Source organism: Convolutriloba macropyga, chromosome 3 (genome assembly GCF_964194025.1).
Source record: "Convolutriloba macropyga chromosome 3, txConMacr16.3, whole genome shotgun sequence".
In the NCBI taxonomy this organism is placed as follows: Eukaryota; Metazoa; Xenacoelomorpha; order Acoela; family Convolutidae; genus Convolutriloba; species Convolutriloba macropyga.
The window spans coordinates 30,203,601-30,226,868 of NC_134470.1; the positions used below are offsets into that span (position 1 = coordinate 30,203,601).

General features: G+C 35.4%; 2 protein-coding genes across 6 annotated transcripts in view; one reads left to right on the plus strand and one right to left on the minus strand.

Annotated features, from left to right (window-relative positions):
* LOC142336146 (dynein beta chain, ciliary-like) overlaps positions 1-23,268 on the minus strand; it is a 226,683-nt gene that overhangs the window by 192,392 nt on the left and 11,023 nt on the right. For all 5 annotated transcript variants that reach the window (XM_075384733.1, XM_075384736.1, XM_075384734.1 and 2 more), the window contains exons 4-8: positions 21,577-21,837; positions 21,271-21,392; positions 20,349-20,568; positions 10,350-10,595; positions 9,422-9,557 (exon numbers count right to left, since the gene is read on the minus strand). In XM_075384733.1, coding sequence (XP_075240848.1) covers positions 9,422-9,557; positions 10,350-10,595; positions 20,349-20,568; positions 21,271-21,392; positions 21,577-21,837 — 985 coding nt within the window. The remainder of the gene's footprint in view (positions 1-9,421; positions 9,558-10,349; positions 10,596-20,348; positions 20,569-21,270; positions 21,393-21,576; positions 21,838-23,268) is intronic.
* The window catches only part of LOC142336147 (multiple coagulation factor deficiency protein 2 homolog), a 548,941-nt gene that overhangs the window by 186,460 nt on the left and 339,213 nt on the right, over positions 1-23,268 (plus strand). The window lies entirely within an intron of this gene.

Consider the following 23,268-nt stretch of genomic DNA (forward strand, 5'->3'; position numbering starts at 1 on the left):
CGAAATTTTTAACTTTACTGTTTTTGTTCTTTTTTGTCCAGTTGTTACTGAGCCTTATTATGAAATGGTCCCATAACGTTTCTCGTGAATTACAAGTTATTTTATTCAGTTGCAGTTTTATCTGACGCTATGTTGACTTTGTTATTAAGTTTTGTTTTTTAAAACGGACATAATACGTTTTTGATGTAATCAATGTTTGTTATTGTTTTTGCTGTTTGCATTGACTGGCTTTCTTAATTTTGGCATATTTTTGGCTCATCAATCTAGTTAATCATTTTTTACTCCACTGAGTTGTTTGCTTTGGGGGCTATTTTTTGTCCATACAAAATTTATTTTAATAATAGGGTTTTTTTGGGGTTTTTTGGGATTCCCAAAAAAAATTTTGTGTTTTTCTATTCGTTCCTCATTTGGTAGACAACTATTCCAAAATTGTGGATGAGCGGGGTCGGAACCTTATGTGCGATCGCACATTACCGAGCCTCCTTGTATCATTACGGCGCAAAAAGGACCTTTTGTAATTTTTGGTTTTTCTTGGATGGATGCATTTACTATCGTAGAAATTAGGTATCTCAGCTGTCGGAAACAGTGACTGCTTGGACGACGGTAAGCGTGGGAAACAATGACCAATTTTTATCTATTTTTTGCAGTTAGCGAAAAATCGGCATCGTGAACGTGTGATTTTTTTCAATTTTAAAAGTAGTTTGGACCAGTTTTCCTTACTGTCGCTGTTTTCCACACGTTTACAACTCTAATTTTAAAACATGTGTCTGCATAAACACATACATTTTCGATTTGCTCCAAAAAAATTAAACATTTAGTGGGGCTTTTTAAAAATAAAAACCAATTATTATGAAGGCTCTAATATATTATGAAATCAGAAATAACCCAAGAACGATTCTGACGATAGTCAAGTTCTCTAAAAGCTACGTTCCAAGTTTGAGGGGAAAAAAGATGCGAATATTGATATTGATATACGTTTTTGATAAAAGTACTCTCAAGAAAATAATTGTTAACGTGTTCTTGAACAAAGTGTAGCGGTTGGAGTTGTGGATCTGTCTTACCGCCTTCGTAGCTTAAATTTGCGACGAATTTGAGCAGAATATTCTGGTATTTTGGGTTTTATGCTTTACATGTTCAATTTCTTTTTTCTTACCGCACGTTAGTGTTTTTTGACGTTTTGGTATTTAGACATTTGTTGATCCAACCCACAGAGTTGCGAGTGGTATCATTAGAAAGCCCGTCCAGCGTAGAATATGGAATTAAAAAGATTTCTCCAATTTTTGGTTTTTATAGGGAGTAATCGAGGTTTGAATTTTTGTGAATATTAGGCGTAATTCAACTGTTTTTATTCTCATTTTTTGATATTTTTTACCAAATTTTTGTCATTTTTGCTAAAATATGTTAAAATTGTCGACCATAGTGTCATTCATTTTATCTCTAAAGATAGAGGAGGGTTGTTGAATTGTTTGATCCGAGTTTTTTGGCTAGTATCTATGCTAAATTTTTCAAAATTCAGACTTTTTTCGTCAAAAAGGACCAAATTTGCTTTTTTAGCCATTTTGCTTCAAATTTGGTTTTAATAGACATCTTAAAACTGCAGACATATTCTTCTGCGGTTTTAAAAAGAGCTAGTTGTGTTCCTGCTGGCTTTAGGAGTCTTCTGCATTTATAAATTTGCCAGTTTTTTGCGAAAATAAACTCAATAATTAAACAAAATGCATTAGTTATTTTTGACAAAGCCAAAAAATTTGCTTATAGATTATCTGTTTTGCAACCATTTGAGCAATTGAGTGTTTTTTTAGACGTGCAGCAATATCTGGGCTGACCTTGATCTCACCATGGATCCTTAAAATATATAATCTTTTAGATTTTAATAGGGCACGACCTTTAAAACATTTACATAGCGGAAACTTTTTTTAAAAAAAATTTCCGCTATGTAATTGTTTTTTATGTAATTTACTAACAAGAATTTCAAATCAAGGATCAATTAAAACCAATTGTTTTTGTAAAAATTTTTTAAACTCCTTGAGTTCTGCTTTCATTGTTATACTTTTTGTAGCCCAATGACTTGGAGAGATCCAGTTAGGTTTAGATGAAGTGTAAATGAACCTAGACAGCTCTTTTAGTTGTTATATAATGTCTGCTATCACTTTGAACATTTTTGTTTAAAGAAAGTATCGTTGAATTTTTGAACTGTTTTATCCTATTTCTTAACTTTGGGCGCAGTCTTAGTAAAAACAAGCGGAAAACAATTTTCTGTGAGTTATAAATGAATGTCGGTAAAGGTTTTAAACTCAAGTAACGGTTTCTTTGTTTTGATACTAAGCGTTTACAATTTTTTAATTTGTTTTATTTTTCAGCATAATTGCGTTTTTTATGTTCACTTTGTTTCGTTGTCAAATTATTACAATAATGACAAGTCCAACTGAAGAAAAGCATAGCAGCAAAATTGAAGAGCGTTGCAAGAAGGCGTATCTTCATATGTTAATTTTTTTTGAATAGTTTATGCTTTTTGGTCCTGAGACACAGTTATCTCTCAAGTTTTTGTAGACTTTTTGTTTTAGCCTAGGTTTGTTTTTTTTCTGCTGTTTTACGCCATATTCCTGATATTGAGAGGTTTCAATTGTTTCTTCAGGTTGTAGAGCTCAACCTAGTTAAAGATTTCAGTTCATAGCTGTTTGTTTTAATGACTTTAAAATTAAAATGAACAAAAAAACTCTTTCAGCTTTCTTTTTTGTCATCATTTTACTCTATATCACTAATTAGACGTCTCAATTAATTTTGTTGTAATAACGTTTTTCGCGCTTGGTTATACGTTGTGAATGATTGCTTCGACCATTTGGTTTCACAATAAACTTTCGTGATTTCTATACTGTTCAATTCTTGGGCTTCTTTTTGTTGTCATGTCCGTTTATAGGGAGGACCCGTTGATGTTGAGATGAGGAGAAAATGATAATTTCCAGTTCTTGCAGGTAACATCATATAATTAGAGTGCCTTGAAGAGTGTGATGTCGAAAAAATCTTTGAATTTTTGGTTTCTTTAAGTATTTGTTGTTATTTGGGGGTCGTGACATAGTCTCATTAATAACAGGACCAATTGGCTGCCTGAAGTTTTGCAACTTAATCCATCGCCTTTTATTGCTAATCCTAAGTCTGTTATGACTTGTGAAAATATTTTTTTTCAAAAACATATTCGGGTTTTTGAGCTTCGTCATTTTTTTAAAATAGTTTTTCCGTCGATTTACATCTCAGTCTCCCTAAAAAAAGGTCACAACCCGTTTCTAGTGATATAATTTAAACGTTACAACATTTTTAGCTTCATACATTTGCTTCTCGGAGGCTTTTTGTACTGTTACTACGAGATTTCATAAAATGTTTCAGGTTTTTTTTATATATTTGCACATTTTAAAGGTCTTTTGTTTTCTTTTAAATTTATAACATTAATCCTAAGTCCCATTGGCTTTGAAATTTTGCGCAATTGAAAATTGGATAATGACATGTCTCAATTGCTTCCTAAGAAGATATAAAAAACATTTTATTGTTTTCAGTTGATATCTAATGACATTAACAACTGTGAAATTATTTCAAAAATAGAAACGTATTTTTGAACTTCGCACCTCTTTGCTCTTTTTTGTCAACCTGTTAACCAGTTACATTGAGGACGAGTCGCATATAATGTAATGAAGTATAGGTTAAGTTGTTTTGTTTGAGTTTTATCTGATGCGAGTTTGATTTTATGATTTTTTAAAAAAAATTATAGACATCGAGTTTTGGTCGTAAAAAGTGTGTGTTGTTTCACTTTTATTATTGTTCTATCTAGTAGTCCTATTGTCAACAACTTTCATCGGTACTCCAGCGTGGCATTATTGTATCCCATTGGTTGTTAATTGAACGATATGTATGTGTTTGAAAGTTTTCTATCTCTTCGTCATTTGGTAGCCATTTAAGTCAAGAATGTGGATGAGCGGGGTCGGAACTTTATGTGCGTACGCACATTACCGAGCCTCCTTGTTTGGTTAACTCTCATAATTGATTAGCTTTATTCATCCCTTATTATTGCTTAGCTAATATAAGTTCTGCTTCAAAAAAAGGAGGTAACAAGGAAAAACTTTTCGAGACGCAAAAGCCTTCACTTAAAAAGCGAAAGAAACCCAGAACCAATTTTCAAAATTCATTTGTTCTAAAATCATCACGCTTGGAAACGACGACCCCTTAGTATTGGAAATACGAGCATTTAACTTACAAAGCAGATAAAATTAGAAAAAAGACACTTCTGCCAAAAAACGGTGTAGATATTTGACTTTTAGAAATTTCCTTTAAAAAATTCAAAACATTAACCTTTTCTCCACTTTCTAAATCAAAATTGTATTGAAAAGCCGTTATAAGCAGCCCTTTCGTCGAAAAGAAGAAATAAACCAAGCCCGCTCAAATTTTTCGGATTCTGGTTCTGGCTTTGTCATCAACTACATCTACCTATGCTCGAAGACTGCTATAACTGCTACCAAGAGTAAATGAATTGATGACTAACAACTTTGAGTATAGCTATAGATGTAGATGATGACAGACTTATTTATGCAATACCGATACTAGGACACTCATCACCCTTTTCGCTCAAAGGATTTATTTTAATATAGCTCTTGCACTGTGATAAATCGGGGAGAACTAATGATATTTGCTTGCCCAATACCATTTATGACAAAACAAGCCTCAACGACGTCCTCAACGACAACTTCGCTTAGCTTCATAATGAAGCCCATAGAAAAGGTCAATCACCCACTGAAATTAAGAGCAAAAAAGGTAACAAAACAACTACTGTTGGATAAAACTATCCCGCATATAATTAATTGAGAAGTATATAATCCAAAAGGGTGGCCTCTGAAATGCATACTACTAAAAATAGCAAACTCAACCAAGAATTTGAGACGGAATCTAAAACCATATGTTAATACTATATACATCTTTATAAATGACGTGTGTGTACTTCGGTTTCTCTTTGTGTGAAAAGTAAAGATTATGACTTTTGTTTTAATAAATGGTAATTAGCACTTTTTGCTAATACTTGTCAGAAACACATCAAAAAATTAACCATCAGTAATGTGTTAGTCCATAAATAAGAATGCAATACAAAGCACAAAACTAATTTACCATATTCTCATCGAATGCATTGCAATATAACCTGAACAACAGAGCAGTCTTCGAAAAAGTAAGAGAAAAAAAGCTGACGCAAAGTTCTCCTGTGAAAATCAATAAAACAAGAAGGCTAGGTAATGTGCGTTCGCACATAATGTTCCGACGCCGCTCATCAACATTCCGGCTTAATTTACCAAATGAAGTTGGGATAGATAACTTTTAAAAAATCAAGTATTTTTCGAGAAAAACTAGTGTATGAATAAAAAATTGCGTCCAACTCAAATCACTGAGTGGTCTAAAAAAGGCCACTTCAGAAGGACGAGAAGATTGGCCCTTATTAAGAGTACGAGAAAAGACAACATTAACAACGACAAACATTAATAACATCCAAAACTCGATGTCTATCTGTAGAAAAATTTAAAACAAAGTCTAAATAGAGGCAGATAAAAGCTAAACTAAACAAGAAATCCAATTCATTGTCCTTCGCTAGAAAAAGTGGAACGAGTCCGTCCTTAATGAGACTCGGTAACAAGTAGACAAAAAACAACAACAGCGGCTAACATAAAAATTACGCTCATATTTTTTGAAAGCAATTGGTTCCAATATAATAAAAAACTTAGATATGAACTGAAATCATTAAATAATTTTGTGATACATTTATAGCTCCATAAGATAAGACATTGGGAACTGTCATTATTAAGTTTTTTTTTTCATACGACAACAAAAAACAACAAGTACAGAAAAAAAATCAAATCAATTCTGCGAGATAAGGGCGTCGAAGCCGTTAAAATTACAATCTATTCCCTAAGAATAAGACCAGTCATTAATGAGACTAGGTAACAAATAGACAGGAAAAGAGCAAAGTTAAAAACAACGTTTCGTATTTTTTGAAAACAATTAGATTCAAGGTTACGAAAATGATCAGCTGTACGTTGAAAAAAAAATTAGGTTTATTAATTTCCCTAAACGTAACCACTGAAATCTCTTCCGATCAGAATATGTCCTCTGTTTACAAAAAGAACGTCACGTCAAATACAGACCAAAACACAAAAATCAAAATAATTTTCTTTTTCTTAAAACGAGTTTCGAAGCAATTAAAACCATATCGAATTCACTTAAAGCATTACATTATGTCAAAATTTGCCTTTTTATGCCCGCAACGTGATATATGACCTATAATTATTAAGACCAGGTAACAACATACAAAAAAGAACAGAAGATGCAGAGTTAAAATTTAACTTTAAAAAAAACAAATATTTTAAAAGTCATTAAAACAATCAGCAAAAGATTAAAATTATTAAACAGGTTCGATCAATCCTCCAAATGAAGCCCCTGAGACCCGCCTTTTCTCAGAGAAAAATGTCAAACGTTAACAAAAATAACGTCAAATACAGACAAAAATTTAAAAAATATCGAAAAACCGGTGTCAAACTCGTTATAATCACAATCAATTCACTGAGAAATTCAGATATGTTCAACTGCGCCTTTTTCCGACGCCAATATTGTGATATTTGACATGTATATAGAGAAAATAGGCAAGTAACGAAAAAAGACGAAAAACAGAAGACTCAAATTTAAGAAAAACGAAAAAATTTTTAGAAAACAATGGTTTTCCAAGTCATGAAAACCATCAGCTACCAATTCAAGTCATTAAACAGTTACCTGCAATCCTTCAATGGAAGCCATTGAGACCTGTCATTAATCAAAATATGTTGTACGTGTACAAAAAGAAACACGGACAAAAAATTGAACAAATATATTTTATTTGGAATACTGGCGTCGAAGCCGATAAAACCATAAATTAAAAAAAAACAGGCTATATCCAAATGCTCTTTCCTGTGATGCCAAAAAAGTGATATCTGACTTGTATTTATTAACACGGGGTAACTAAAACTCAAAAGAATCAAGTCGATAAAAAATCAGTACGGAAAATACAAAAAATTCAAGTCTGAAAATTTTTTGAAATTAAATAACTTCAAAGTCATGAAAATCAATCAGCTCCAGAATCAAATATCTACTATTTTTTGTTTATTCTTCTACGGAAGCCTCTGAGATCTGCCACAAAGCAGAAATTCTCATAAGTTTAAAAAAAAATTTCAAATACAGACCGAAATCTCCAAATGCGTCTCCTTTTGCCTCCAAATTGTGATCTGACCTGTGATTAATGAGCCTGGGTAACAAACAGGCAAAAAAACGGAAGATGAAAATGAAAAAAAAACATTTTAAATTTCTGGAAAAACTTATCTTTAAAGTCATGGAAACCAACAACTAACAGCTAAAATCAGTAAAGAGGCCCATATATTCCTCCATAACAAGAGTCTATACCCTTGAGACCTCTTATTATTAAAAAATTTTCATGCGACTACAAGAAGAAAGGTAATTAAAGACAAAATGAAATAAATTCCATAAAAATCTTCCAGAGAACGTTGTCGAAGCAGATAAAACCATAACATTCCTTAAAAAAAATAGAAGTTCAATTTTTCCTATTTTCAACCAATAAAATGATAAGTGCCCTATCAATAATTTGATAAGGTGACAAAGCCAGAAAAAAAGAACCTGTCCAAAAATTAATCAGGTGAAAAAGCCAGAAAGTGTTAAGCCGCTATAGAGATTAAAATTCAACTGAAGATTCATGATGTGTTTGCTGAAATTAAGCTGCCAGTTGACCAAACAAATAAGTTAAAAAAGTGGCAAAGCTCCATAATAACTTTTTTATTTTATGCCCAAATTTTTTATGTCCAAAAATCATTTTTTTTTTGTGAAACTAGTAGTTTTGAAGCCAGAAAACAATTCTTTAAAGTGTTAAGCCGCTATAGAGATTAAAATTTAAATCAACTGAAGATTCATGATGTGTTTGTTGAAATTAGGCTGCCAGTTGACCAAACAAATAAGTTAAAAAAGTGGCAAAGCTCCAAAATAACTTCTTCATTTTGAAAACAAATCAGTCTGAAAACCAAAACGACAATAAGCCTTTGACTAGAAAGTTTAAAACATTAACTGGAAATTGTCCATGAAGCCAACTGAACCTGTCAATAGTGAGCCTTGATATGTATTGTTCTCTACTGTAGTAAGCATAAAAAAGTCCGAAATTTTTTAGAAAAAAGACAGCCACTGATTACGGTCCTGATTGTTTTTAGATTTTAAAAATCCACGATCAGACCAAAACTACTCTTCGCACATTAAGAACACGCAGTGGTTCCCAGTTTAACGCATATAGATAATTTGACGAAAAAAGTTCATAGATCAATGAAAAATGATGCGGTTTGTATAATTGTCGAGATATATTAGCCAAAAAGCCGACAAAAGCTCCAACCAAGAAAACTTTCAAAGAAAGCAGAGAGGTAAATTAGCTCTCTCTCTCTCTCTCTCTCTCTCTCTCTCTCTCCCTCTCTCTCTCTCTCTCTCTCTCTCTCTCTCTCTCTCTCTTGAGTTGAAGCAAATTATGTCAGCAGTCTATTAGGTGTTCAATTCAGGCAAATATAAGCGAAGTTGACTAAAAAAAGCATATTTCTCGCAATTTTCGATGAAAACAGGCCAATTTTTTTTAAATAAGTAGCAAAAATTTGAGCCAGGAATCAGATAAAAAAATTTCATCGACAGCTTCTTTAGAAAACGAACCAACAACACTTTTTTCAAACAATTTAAACATTTTAGAAAAAACTTACAAAAATATAGGCAAAAATCTCGGAAAATTTGAATAAAAACAACGGAAATCAGTCTATTATTCACAAAACTCCTTAGAAAGAGCAAAAATCAAAGAAAATCATCAAAATTCCATATTCTTAGCTGGACGGGCTTTCTAATGATCCTACTCACAGCTCTCTACGATGAATATATCAATCGGCCAAAATTGGCTGAACAAAAAACCCATTTGATTATATAGTTCCTCCCCCACTAAAGTGGCTCGGATCAATTAAAAAAGTCCAAGTTGGAGAATGAGCGCAAGAAATACTCTGCGTTCACTTTTTTAAGCAACATCGAACCCTCTAATAGGAAGGCAGCTAGCGATTATTTAGAATACATAGAACTAGTACAAAAAATTACAGACTAGCAGGACAAAAATTGGTTTTGGTAGTTACTGTTCACAAATATTCATACCACGGAGAATTTCTGAAAATTTATGAAACATCTGAAGGCTGACAATACTGAAGGGACAAAATAAAGTGTCATATTTATATAATTCACTAAGAGTTAGCATATTAAAAACCAGGTATCTGTTTTAATACATTTACTAATTCTAAGAATAGGCCAATTAATTTTAAAATTTAGCGATATCTTGTTTTTGTGGCACCTGTTTCGATTGCTTTCTGGATGACTTCCCGGTTGTTCACTCCCTCGAACACCTCTAGAATGCGCAGTTGACTGCCTATAGTACGACATTGTTGGAAGGAGTGAGACAACACAGCGGCCAATCTCTTCTCCAAATCCTGAAACAATGACGGAAAATACTCATGCTATCAACATTGACTCATTAGGTTCCAATGACACCTTGTCATCATCTACCTGGGTGCTACTTCATTGTCATCATTACTTAGAGGCTTCTGTTCAAGTTAAGACTCCGAAGCGGTCAATTATAGTTCACAACAAGAGATCTCTGCAAAAAAAAAACTAGGATTTTATTTGCTATCGCTGTTTGAGGACGGTATCTGTGCTCCTATTATTATTTTGACAGAGCTCCCTGGCATTCCTGCTTTAGTTAATAAAACCCACGGAATCAGAGTGGAATATTCGATTAAAGGTTGTTCATTATATTATTGCTCATTTAGAGGACTTTAGATGTTCAAAAAAGAACAAACTCGGAAATTTTAAGAAAACACACAAACACAATAAACTTAATTACAGTGACTAATGTCAGGCACTACAGCTGCTAATGTCAGGCACTAAAACAATCAAACATACTTCAAGATCAGTCGTGTAAAAACTATAAACGACATAAGCGAATGGAAATTGATGCTACGACGTCCAATTTCAAAGCCAAGCATGCCCACGACTGCCTTGATAGTAGCTATAACGGCTTGCGACACCTTGACCTCAGTCGCTTTTTAACCAAACATAGTATACAGCCGAATTGAAGACCACTCATTTAAAACCAGGTTGCCCCATTTTACAGTGTACTGATCCCCGATAAGCATCGCTCACTCAATCGGAGGATTTCGTAAAAGGTGTACCAATTTGCACCAAATTATATCAAGGCAATTGAAAATGCGGACTGAACATACCCGAATGACAAGTCTAAAACGGAAGAACTGCTGCTCAAAACTGGCCTTGGGCTCGGATACAATCAAACTAGAGCCAGAAGCAGCTGCAGATGGTACAACTTGGCTTCCACCACTGCCCAGGCTCTTGAGACCAAGAAGGTCGTTATGAGACACGGTAAACGACTTCATGGCCTTCTCGAACTGCTCGTGAATCTCAGACACCAGGGCGTCCAGACCATGACTTCCGGCGCCGCCCACCTCAGCTACCTAAAAAACACACTTTTTGCTTAAGCTGTTAATGTTAATAAAGAATCAACGGTAAAAAGTAGTCACAAACTAAAACTTCGAGGCTGCTTATCTTAGTCAATTAGTTTGTATTTTAAAATTTTAGAAACGCACGTGCATAACATGTACGCAATAAAAAATGTGTTTTTACCGCGCATTTGTCTCAGTTTGTTTCTCACTTAGTTGCCCTCTAAGTCTAATTTTGCTTGCCCTACTTAGTTGCCCTCTCGCAGTAGCAAAATCTCTCTCTTGACTTTTTCACAAGCGTCGAGAAAAAGAACCTAAGTTTTTAATCCTTTGATTCTCTAAATACGTTAGAATACAAAGCCCAGTTCCCCTCGCGCATTGTGCCCAGCACTAGGGTGTAAGCGCACTCGTCGGAGGTCATAAAGTCACTGCGACGACTAAAATTTAACTTCTAACATATACCTGTACACTATTTACAAAGCCCGGTCATTCGTCAGCTGCCATCTTGGCAGATTTATGGTGTATGGGTTGCATGTATAGGACGAATAATGTATAATTGTAATGTAAACCGGTTACTAGTCCTAGAACATCATCATTTTTAAAAGAACTTTTTTAGTTTCCAGATTCTGTAACAAAAATGTGAGAACTATATGCTAGCCCCACTTTTTTGTTCAGATAATTTGGGGCATCACAGAGCAACATAAGTCCATGGACGAATTTACTAAAGCAATTTGACATATTGTTTAAACTTTGATGACCTTGAAAAAATATTTACAGAAAAACATTTCGGCTGTGTGTCATCTAGGCAATATTTTGGCTTATAAAATGGCTTTTCTAATTTCTTTTTTAAATTTCAATATTTCACTGAATTTTAGCTCGTATTGCTGAAATCCCTTAAGGAAAAACTAATAAAAATCAAACTGAATTAAGACCTCATTCTGGTGATCAGTTTAAAAAATAACATGCGGTTCAACAGTCGAAACCAGCCTGTGTTAATAATTTTTCCTGCTGAACATCCCTTCAGTATAAATACCAAAGATAAAAAAACGAAGACGAAACAATTATGTGTCAGTATTTCCTACTCACTTAGCTAAGATTAGGCACCCACAGTCTATCGATTAAGGCTATCGATTAAATACCCAAAGCTTAAGAAATCTATTTATTCTAATTTGTTTGCCTATACGTTACTATCAGTAGCAGATGGTTTCAAATTGCGTTTTCTGACTTGTTCAAAAGTTACCCAAGGCTTTGGAAAAATTGATGATTTTTGGCCCACCGAAGAAAGTAGGCGTTGTCTAGTAATCAACCTAGATTGAGGTTTCCATTTCTGCCATAATTTTAAAAACAATTTTAGCTGAAACTTATGTTTTTAATCAATTGAAAAAATTGTTCTAGCAGTTAGCTGTAACTTTTCGCTGAGAGACCCAAATATTATAGAAAAAGAGTAACAGCTAATTACTCGATTGTGTAGCGTGGCTGCATCTTTAAAAAGAAATTTCGATTTTAAAAAAATTGCTGAATAAGTTTAACTTCTACGTGCAAAGACTAAATTAAGATATTGAATAAAAATGCACGTTTGTCAGTTTTTGCTGGGTCTCGCTTTAATTAGCCTAATAATGTACACAAATTTTACGTCATTAACCATTTTAAATGCCCGCTATTTTTATTTGTGCTTGACAATTTTTAAAAAGCTAGAGCAAAGAAAGAAAGAAAGAAAGAAAGAATTTATTTCTCCAGTACTATATGAAATAACAACTTTCAAAAACGGTAACAGATAAGCAAAAAAAGAAAGGATACTAACAATAGTCATGCTGGACTTTTAAGCTGGAGAGGGCAGACAACGAAGCCATCAGGCCTACACAAGGTCTGCCCCACTGCGTAATACGTCTTCAAAGCAAAATGAAAAAGACCTAGAGAAGAAAAGGGCTCTGTAAAAAAGTAGCAAAAGAAGTCACAATTGTTTCTGATCATTAAAAAACGTCCAAAAACTTTTTGGTCCCACTGCCAAGGTCTGAGCACCACGAGGACGCTCACAAAAGCAAAGAGCTGTAGAAAAATCAAAACTTTAGAAAAATCAATAATTTTGTCTCCTATCGACCAAAAAATTTCTAAGTGTTTTTGGTATCATGGACCAAAAAAGGGCCATATCTCGAAAACTAAAAAAGCTACGAAGCTCATATCTGGTATGGAAAATTAGAAGTTAAAAAAAATGGGCTCCTGCCCCAGGCTGCCGTAGCAGCCCGGGACAGGAGCCCTCACGAACCCTTTTGTTTGAACACCAAGGTAACTAAATCTGAATTCCCAATCAAATAATGTTTTCTAAATAAATGCACAAAATTTACAAGCTCAGACGGAGTAAGCTCTGTAAGATTATTGGGCAATACTCCACTTCTCTCTAATGCATTAAAAAGAATAGTACCTCTATACTTGATGGAATTTTTTTCGATTTGCTTTTTACATAATGGCAGTTTCAACAGACGTAAATTAGTACTTCTGGTAATACGATCAGAACGTTCAAAAATAAAAAACGAGTTGAGATACTCTTCACTGTGGTGACTTCAGAGAACGCAGAACAAATTTAAGTAGCTCATACAAGTACAATTATAAACCGATAAAATTTGATGCTTTTCAAAAAGATCTGAGCACTGATCACGCTTTTTCCTGAAACAAATGAATTTTAGAATTTTTTTCTGCAGTGAAAAAATCCTGGACAGGGCAAAATCCTGACTGCAGCATCCATACACAAGAAGTCCGTACTGAATAACGGACTTGATACTCGAATTGTAGTATAATATCAAGTCTTTTCTGGGTACATAGTGACATAACTTTGAAATGACTCCACACTGGGTGCTTAACCTTTTCAAAACAATTCCAATATGCGAATGAAAAGCCAGCTTGCAGTCCAGCATAATTCCCAGGTATTTACATGTAGCAGCAGCTTGCACATTAATAATTTCAATACAGAAGCTACCAACACTGGAAGCACGATAACCTATGTTTAAGCAAACTGTTTTATCCAGATTCAGTACTAGTTTGTTAGAAGTCAACCATCTTATAACCGACTCAAGGTCGGCTGTGATTTGTTCATAAGTCACATCGAGTGCGGATAGATTTGTGTCATCAGCAAAAAGAAAAACTTCTAACTTTTTACACACACTTGGTAGGTCATTTATATATATCAAAAACAAAATAGGGCCTAAAACAGACCCTTGTGGAACGCCACAAGATATTTCTTTATATGAAGATGCAAAACCAGAAAATTCAACTCGTTGAGACCTGTTATGTAGATAGCTTTCAAACCATTTTAAGGCATTTCCTCCTATTCCATAGCAGGACAACTTCTTATTAGGATGCTATGATCTAGAGTATCAAATGCTTTTTTAAGATCCAAGAAAAAGTTCACAGAAAATTTAGTTCTACCATGCCTTATCCTCTCTGTCAGCTCTGCCAGAGCATCAACGCAACTATGCTTTTTTCGGAAACCAAATTGTTTATTAAAGAAGAGACTAAAAGATTCAAAATAATAGTAGACTCTATTAAACATGACTCGTTCAAAAACTTTACTCCATACAATTAAGAGCGATATAGGTCGGTAGTTATTCTCATCAAGCTTTGAACCGGACTTATGAAGTGGAATTACTTTCGCGTTGCGCAGAAGACTTGGAAAAAAGCCCTTCTTGAATGACTTATTCACCAGCTCAGCCAGATACCCCGATGTAACAGGTGAAGTTGCTTTTACAATAAGGTTGCTCATGTTATCAACCCCAGAAGATGATTTATTATCAAGCTGATGGATGATTGTTTCAATTTCCGCTGTATTTGTTGGATATAGATGCATAGAAAAGTTTTGATCACTTGGTAGTACTAATTCCACATCCGGCAGGCAAGAGCGAACATTCTGTCCAATAGTACTAAAATACTCATTAAATTTCTGAACAATTTCACACCCTGAAGGACTTTTTTCCATTCTCGCACAAGATGACAGAGCTGGCACAGACAAATCTTTAGTAGTTCGACCCTTGATATCATTTAACAACTTAAAAGTGCGCCTTGAGTCTCCGATACAGGAAGTAAATTTAGTCATATAATATGATTTTTTTCGCTGTAGTGTAGGTTTTTTTCAAACTTCAAGCGGTATTCACAGAACCGCGAACGCTTTTGACTGTTGGACTTATCTTTTGACCACTCTCGGTGTAGTCGATTTCTTTTAGTCCGCATGTTTTTCAGAGTATTTGAGAACCATTTGGGTCTTGATATTTTGATATTTCGGCTTTTCTTTATAGGTGCAAAAGAATCAGTCACACTTAAAACTGTTCGCTGGAATCGCTCAAAAGCTTCATCGACACATAACACATCAGATAACTTACACTTGGCAAGTTCGTGACTCAATTTAAACTGGTAAATCAGAACTTGTTCTTTGTTATTCAAAAAAGACGTGTCCCGGAAAACTTTTTCAGTAGAATCTTCGACACTGTCACAAAAAAACTGAAGATATATTGGATAATGATTGGTAAAATTCTCGGCCTCCATGACCAATGATTGGAAGACTACAATATTTTTAGTTATATAATGATCAATGCAGGTAGCCGATTCATGTGAAACACGAGTCGGTTCATCTATCAAAAAATCGTATCCATTTGCAGCAAAAGCATTTAAGTAGTTTCTCGATATCAAGTTACAATCCAGAGTATTTATGTTGAAATCTCCACATATAACAATTCCAAGATCATCAGAACAACTTTCCAGAAAACTATCAAAGATATCAAGGAACTCCAGCTTATTAGTGCGTGGGGGATTATAACAGGTTAACACTTGAAAACAAAAATTTCCCGCTTTTAGTTAAACGCTGATTCAGGTAAACATGATGATAGTTCTTTAACAAATGAAATAGTTTCATGAATTTGTATCATCACACCTCCCCCTCTTGAGTCACGAACTATGCTTGAAAGGCAATTGTAACCTTTCAATAGATAACAAAACTTATCATCTTCTTCATTTAACCATGTTTCTGTAAGGCATATTACTGACGGCGGAGACTCAAGGCTGAACACTAGTGCTTCCAGGTTGTTAAGATTTTTACGAAGCGACCTAACGTTAACAGTTAGAATAGAAATAGATTGCATACGACTTGTTTGAGGATGATTACCGCTAATCCTGGGTCCGGAACTCCTCACTTTCCTCCACATGAAAGGGCTGCTCAATGATTGTCTCAAGATTACTTTCCTTAGCGTTAGGAGTATCACCAATTAATCCCATTACATAATCCAAAAGATCGTCCTTATTGTCTTTTCTACTTCTGAGTTCCTCCACTAACGATGACTCTTGATCGCTAAACGTGGTCTTTTCTCTCATTCTTTTAAGTCCTGGAATGCCAGTAGAAATTGGGGTTCTTGGCTGGAAATTGGGCTGACGAAAAAAACTGGGGAGGGGGGTAGACGGCTGCACAAAGACATTGGAAGCAGGCACAGGATTGGATAGAGGCGCATTGGACGTTTGTTGTTGCGTGTTTAGTCTCCGCATATTTTTCTTGGCCGTTTGCTTTAGTTCGTCGATGTCTTTCACTGAATTGATAGTATGGCTTCTAGTTCTACCACCTTCTTCAAAATGTAGCATTGGAGCCGAGTTGTAGGTTGTTACCAATAGGTTTTGACTTTCCGCAGTTTCTTTTAGGTTTATGTCGTATTTTGTTAGGCGTTCGTAAAGAAATACCGGCTTGCCATTCATTGGGTTCTTAAAAAACTTTAGAAAACGTTTGCGGCTCCAGATTCGTTCCTTCTGATCGTTGTATAAGAACTTAGCAACAATCCCAGGTGGTTGTTGGGTTGTCCCATTGCCCAAAGCATGACATGCTTTCAAATCGTGGGGTGCACATTCAACTTGCATGACGTTTCTTATAAATGCCACCACATCCATGATTAGCGAGCCATTAGCTCCAATTGGCAAATTTCGGAATATTAAACAGTCCTTGGATTCATATCTTTCCAGTTGATTCACTTTAATTTTCACTTGTTCCACTTCTGCTTCGAGTTGGGCAATGCGATTGTTTTTGGCAATATTGTCCTCTAGAATAGCGCGTATAGCTTTCTTCGTTCTATCGTCCAGGCATTCACTTTCCATAATTGCGGTGGCCACGTCATTCGCCGTGAGAATCATTGTCCTTCTCTATTTAATAAGTTTATCACAACAATTAGGCTAAACACAATCAAAAATTTTTCAAAAAAAGTCCTATCTTCATTGGGATTTTAAAAATGATTAATTTAAAAAAAATTCTCAAAAAAGCGAGCAACTGCACTACTTTTTGGTTTACAATTCTGAGTTTGACTAGAACATATATACCATCCACATAGTTTTGAATTCTATGAATTTTACTTTGGAAATGTACCGTCAGAGTAGTTTTCAGAATTTTCGAGAACATAGGGCACCTAAGTCAGAATTAACTTCATCATTATCGATAACTTGAACAGCAGCTTTCTTCTGAAGGACAATTAAAATCATTTTCCAAACTTCTAAGATTTCCAAAACTTTTAGTGTCAAATTTTAAAAAAAATGAATATAAAGTGAATCATATCTTTCAAAATTGAAGTCGTACAAGAGTGCTATATAGTAATAAAAACAAGCGGTTAAAATTCGCTGTAAGAAGTAAATGTAGAAGAAGGAGTAAGTAACAAACACAAGCAAAAACAAAATATTCCAAGCAGATTGGATAATTCGGAAAATAAGCATCGTGTCCATTTTCGGTTTATTTCGGAGTCCGGGAAAAAGGTTTTCATCCACGCTGCCGAAGCAAACAAAAAATTGCAACAATTCTGTCGCTATTTCGACAGCTCACCCAATGAAGTCAGATGATGAATAGTACGCTGTCAAATATGAATGCGGGAATGTTCTAGGAACATGCACATATTCATGACCGCCTTCTTGTTTGTTTCATAACATGATACAAATAGAAACACTAGAGGAACACATCCAAGGCTCGCAACTTCAAATTGGTGGTATAAACATATAGATTCTAGGGTTTATACCGTGCCAGATCTTAGTTGTCTTCTAATATACCTGCATATATGGAGCTAGAAATTAAAGCCGATCTGGCACAAAACCGAATGATAAAAATGAGAATCAGAGCCGAAAACTTAAACCTGATTGGCCAATTAATTTGATTGGTTCAAATTAAAGTACAACAAATGTAAGAATTGGTGAAATAATTAGTTATCGTCGTTTGATTATCTACGATGTGCGATCGGGTTGCGCTCCACTTGATCTCTCCGAGGCCGCAACCCCTTTCTGACGGGTGGTGGGGATGTTGCGACCACAGATAGACCTTCGTTATGATATTTTGTAATTATTTTTGTACAACAATTGCCTAAAATAATCAGTTTAAGATCAACAAATCATAGCAACAGAATCATTCGGTTTTAAATTTCATTCAATGGCATTCTTTTCTACGCCCGTTTAGCTCTACAGGCGTCCTCCGTTTAATATGTTAAACCAAATTAAAAATAAAATACGCCATGCTACGGCAATTAGCCGAATTGGAATAAACAGCGAAAAGAATTTCAACCTGGCGGGACAGTGGGAGCGCTATAACCAATCCAGGATTTCTGGATTACATTCCACAGCGCATGAGAGGTATGGCCGTGAACAGCGGTCCGCAATTGCGCTTAAACTGATATTCGGTCATCTAAACTTTAGCCAAGTAATATTGTTGCAAAGTATAGCACAGAAAGGGTCGATTCTCTACTAGGTACCAAAATGGGTGAAGGGGGGGATTATTGAAAACATCCCTTAATATGTACAACTGATTTTTCCAGGGCCTATCCCATTGTCTTTATATAGAGAAAAATATTTCTGTAAATTTACCGAAAAGTTGACAACTGAAAACGTACGACATAGCGCGGACAATTAAGAAAATCCAATGGAACCGCAGTTGTGTTTTGGTTGTTTTTTTGGATCTTTTCAACAATTGCCCCCCCCCCCCCCCCTTGGTATCTAGTAGAGAATCGCCACCCCTTCTGTGCTATACTTTACCACAACATTACTTGGCCTACAGTTTAGATAGCCGAATATCAGTTTAAGCGCAATTGCGGACCGCTTTTCACGGCCATGCCTCTCATGCGCTGTGGGATGTAATCCGGAAATCGCGTGTCGGTTATCGCGGCGAAGCCGCGACGCGCGCCCACCGACCCGCCAGTCGGAAATTCTTTTCGCTTTGTATTCCAACTCGGCTAATTGCCCTAGCATGGCGCATTTTATTCTATACAGTTTAACAGTATGAGCATACACGGAAAGTTTAGTCGTCTCTGATTGGTTAATAAATCGCTCGCTTAAATTCTATTCAAGGATAGGCCCCCCTTTTGCAAAAGGGGGGGCAATTGTTGAAAAGATCCATTTTTTTAATTTTAAGTGTTTTATTCTCCAAGAATCTGACACTTTGTTCCATATAAGAAAACTTGTCCCTACAAAATTTACACGATGAAAATTTAAAAGTTAGGATCTTTTCCGCTAGCCATCCCCCCCCCCCCCCCCTCCCATTTATATATGTTTAAACATCATATGTATGCATTTCAATTATTACGTATAAATAGGTGTGAATAGGCAATTGGAAAAAACTAATAGAGTGGAGGTTTGAAATTAATATATGCATAGCGAAAACGCCCTGCATATAATGTAAACATCAACTAATCTTTTAAAGGAGTCTACTGTTTTGATTCTCTTGAACTTCGTTGCAAATATGATTGTTCCATCTATTCTATTAAACCAGGCACGTAATTAAATCAATATGAAACAACTGATAAACGAAAATCAACCTTTTCAGAACGGAGCAAAGCATTAATTTTAGTGGGTGCCTAAGCTTCGACAAGTTCATCTAATAAGATGACTTACACCATCAAAAATCGAGGATTTTTTGTGTTAACCTAAAGTTTAGTGGAGAACTAACTTTTGCGAATTGCAAAAATTTGATAAAAATTCCATCCGGCATGTTATCAAATCTGAACCGATATAAAACAGAGTCCAGGAATAACCATTCGAAATGCTGAATCCGCCGATTATGTAGTTTCTTTGTTCAAGATGGTTGTCCCTCCATATGCAAACAGGTACGAAAAAAATGCCATGCTGAACTCAGCCATACCAGGACTTAATACAATCTTAAGTGTTCGGTGTTATTACCCCTCCACATTTGCGGACGGGACAGAAAAAGAACTTATTGACTTATTATCCATGCCCGGAATTCGATAGTGAAAGGCGATCGGATTGCTCGTGCGGCATGGACACATGAATTTAAGTCTCACCATTTTTATAAATTGGTAAAAGGGGTTAATCGTACGGGAAAACTACCTTAACTTTTCACTTTGCTCTGAAATATTTCTCAACAAAACAACGGTAGTTTCCCAATACTGTAACGCAATGGTCTATTCATTTTTTTTGTAACTGAATATTTAACCAAACATTTGCACTATGGTTGAATTGAATAAATTATACCGAATCGAGATCCGACGTGCTATTTTAGCTTTATTATGGTACTTATTAAGACTAATTATTAACAAGTGGGGTCGTAACAACAAGTTCCGCGCTATTAAGCCTCCGATAAGTTTGAATCCGGACCTATTTTTGAGATATAGTAAAATGCTAATGAATGCACTTTAATTACAGGAACTTGGAAACCTTTTCCGACATTCTGTTGTGCAAAACAACAATTTGGACAGGATCATCCGATTACCGATTTAACAGCTCTCTCAAACACACTAAGCACTGTACAATTAACATGCAACTGACCTTGCGCATTAGTCTGAACTGGTGAATGGTCTCGACGAAGTCCAGGAGGTCGTTGCACCTCTCGGAGAAGGAGTTGAGTTTGTCGAAGGGACTGGCATTCTTCTCTGGCCAGGGACTGTCTGTCCAGAGGGAGTGGTCCGACAGGTTTAACCACAGATCGTACTTCTCACTCGGGGGATACACTTTGGCACGATAGTAGGGCGTCTTTGGGGTGCGAAGTCTGCGACAAAAAGTTTTTCACAACACAGTAATCTATTGGAAACAATCACAACAGCAAACAGAATACACCCTAGTGATGAGTGAATTTAAAACTTGCAAGAATCTTGCAAGCTGATTCAAAACTTGCAAGATTCTTGCAAGATATCAATCAAGGCAAAAAATAAATCAGGTTACAAATGTTTTAGAAAACATCTTTGAAGCAAATTATTGTTTATTCAACAAATTACAAAACCGAATTCAATAAAAAATTTTTTAGCCCGGATTCAAAATCTTGCAAGTATGGTGTTATGGCAACAGATTTGACAATTAACCTCCTCTGAAACAACTAGCCAACAAGCACAAGAGTTGTCGAGCCACTCAGATTCAATTGAGTAGAAAATGGGATGCGATAGGGGTGGGGGCATCTACTCTGAACAGACATTGCAACCTGAACCTGACTATAAAACCAAGGCCATACGTTGCAACCTGACCAAAACCAAATTAAGGGTATGGGTCAACTATCAATTTTTTGCACCACTAAACTATCGATTAAACTTTGTATATGTTCTAAATTTCTTGCACTACTTCAAAACAATTGTTCTCATTTCTCTTCAGAAAATTGCTCCTTAATTGATGTCCAGTTGCATGACTACGATAACGAACATTCTCGAATTTAGGAACAAATATTAAACTATACAATGTCTGTGAACTATATAGCACTTACTCTTCCTTCTTAGTCTCTTTAAATCTGCTCTCATTAAGTGCATCTGTTTTCGTCTTCGTGTCCAGGTACACCCCTCTGAAAGCCCCACACAAGTTCAGCGCATACTTCAAATCCTCAAATGCCTAAACAAACGCAAACAACTTCTCAAAACAACACAGCTGGTACAAGTTAGTAAGAAGCAAGAAAAAACCAACAAACTTTCTTCATGAAAGGCAGTCTGATGAAGTAATTCAGATGGAATACAATGATGATATCTTGACGTTAACAATGTGTGTGGCATTAAGTAAAAGAATAAGCAAATGGTACCATTTTAGTGTCCTCTAGCAGGTTTGAGTTGACAAATGAGCACGCTTTCAAGGTCACTTGATTAGCAACTAGTGACACGAGATTGTGAAAGAATGTCTTCTTATGGTAGTGACCAGAGTACTCCCACATCAACTGCATTGTGTGCACAAGGGGTCTGAACAGTTTTCCCACTTGATCAACCGAATTGGAAACTGAGATCTCTTCCAGCCATCTCTGAAGGGGTTTCAGGAACCGGATATTGTCCAGGGCCTCATCAACAGCCTGTAAACAAAAAATTCAAATACCATTTCAAAAATCAAAAAATCATTTAATTCAGATGGTATTCATATGCCATTTCAAAAACCACGAATTAAACTGATGTATAGCAAAACAATTTAACTAATTCATTCCAAAACCTATCCACATTGCTAGACTATACCCATTTATAAAAATGCAAGTAGCAAAAAGCTAACTTGCGTTTGCCATTGCCACCGAATAGTCCAACATTCACATTTGAAGACACGATCTATCTTAAAACGTAATAAAAGATAACTTCTTAGTGAGGGGATAACTTACATTGTAAAAGATAACTTATTAGAGTAAGGGAACCAACCTCATATATGAGCCAAGTCAAGCAAATCAGCGGCAAATGACAAGTGAGAGACATTGCAGAAACTAGCAGCAAACATTTTAGTGAGATTTGACCGTTTTTAAGCTTCTTCTTGGAAAAAACTAAAATTGAAAAAAACGGGGAAGTCTTAATTATAGAATGCAATGGTTTGAGCAATGATTTGATGCAATAAATAAGGAAGGCATCAATCAGTCAGCTGGAGACAATTTTTCAAAAATTTCCGGTATTTTGTTTAACTCTCTGTTACTAAAAAATTTGAGCCCAATTTTTTCCCTTGAACTCAAATAGGCTATACACTGAAAAAATACTCGCAACAATGGGAATGGTAATTTCTGGAGGAAATTGATCAGTAAACGAATGGTCTCAAAACTGCTATAATGAGAATTGTCACGAGTAAATTTTATCTTTTTTTATCTTTTACCCGATAGCCTACAAACATTTTTCATTTGAAATCAAACAAGGAGCAAAATTGTTGTCAGTAATGGCATCGCTCCACTTCGTTTTGCTGCGTTCCAAATTTTGCAGAAAAAAACATTCAATAGCTGCTATTAGAAACAGAAACAGAATAAAAAAGAGAGAAAGAAATAAGACCCAAAATCTAATTAATAAATTTGGTCTTCAAAAGCAATAACCAAGGAAAAATACAGCCTCATTAAAGCAACCTCATTAAATTAAAACTCATATGCGCCTTGTAATGAATTTCTGAACACAGTTCTATTGAAAAGAAGATGAGATGTGAAACAGAAATATGAGAAAAAACACCACCGACAAACATCGGAAAATGTGCTCTCCAACGACTATTCCGAGCTCTAATCTATTTCAGCCATCCTCAGTCAGGGGGGAGGGAGGGAAGACCTTACCTGAAGCGGGACTAAGAAGTTTCCTTAGGGGCGTCAACGACGTCATTTCAGGTTACTATATACCACTATAAAGATTTATCGATTTAAATTGCGCCAATATTTTAGAACTCTTCACTTGTCTGCAACTTTTTACTAGTAGTCTGGCAATATTTGAGTTCAGCAGCTTAAAAATATAAGTGATATAATAATTTAGATCACGCTAAACGCCAGGGGCGAAATAAT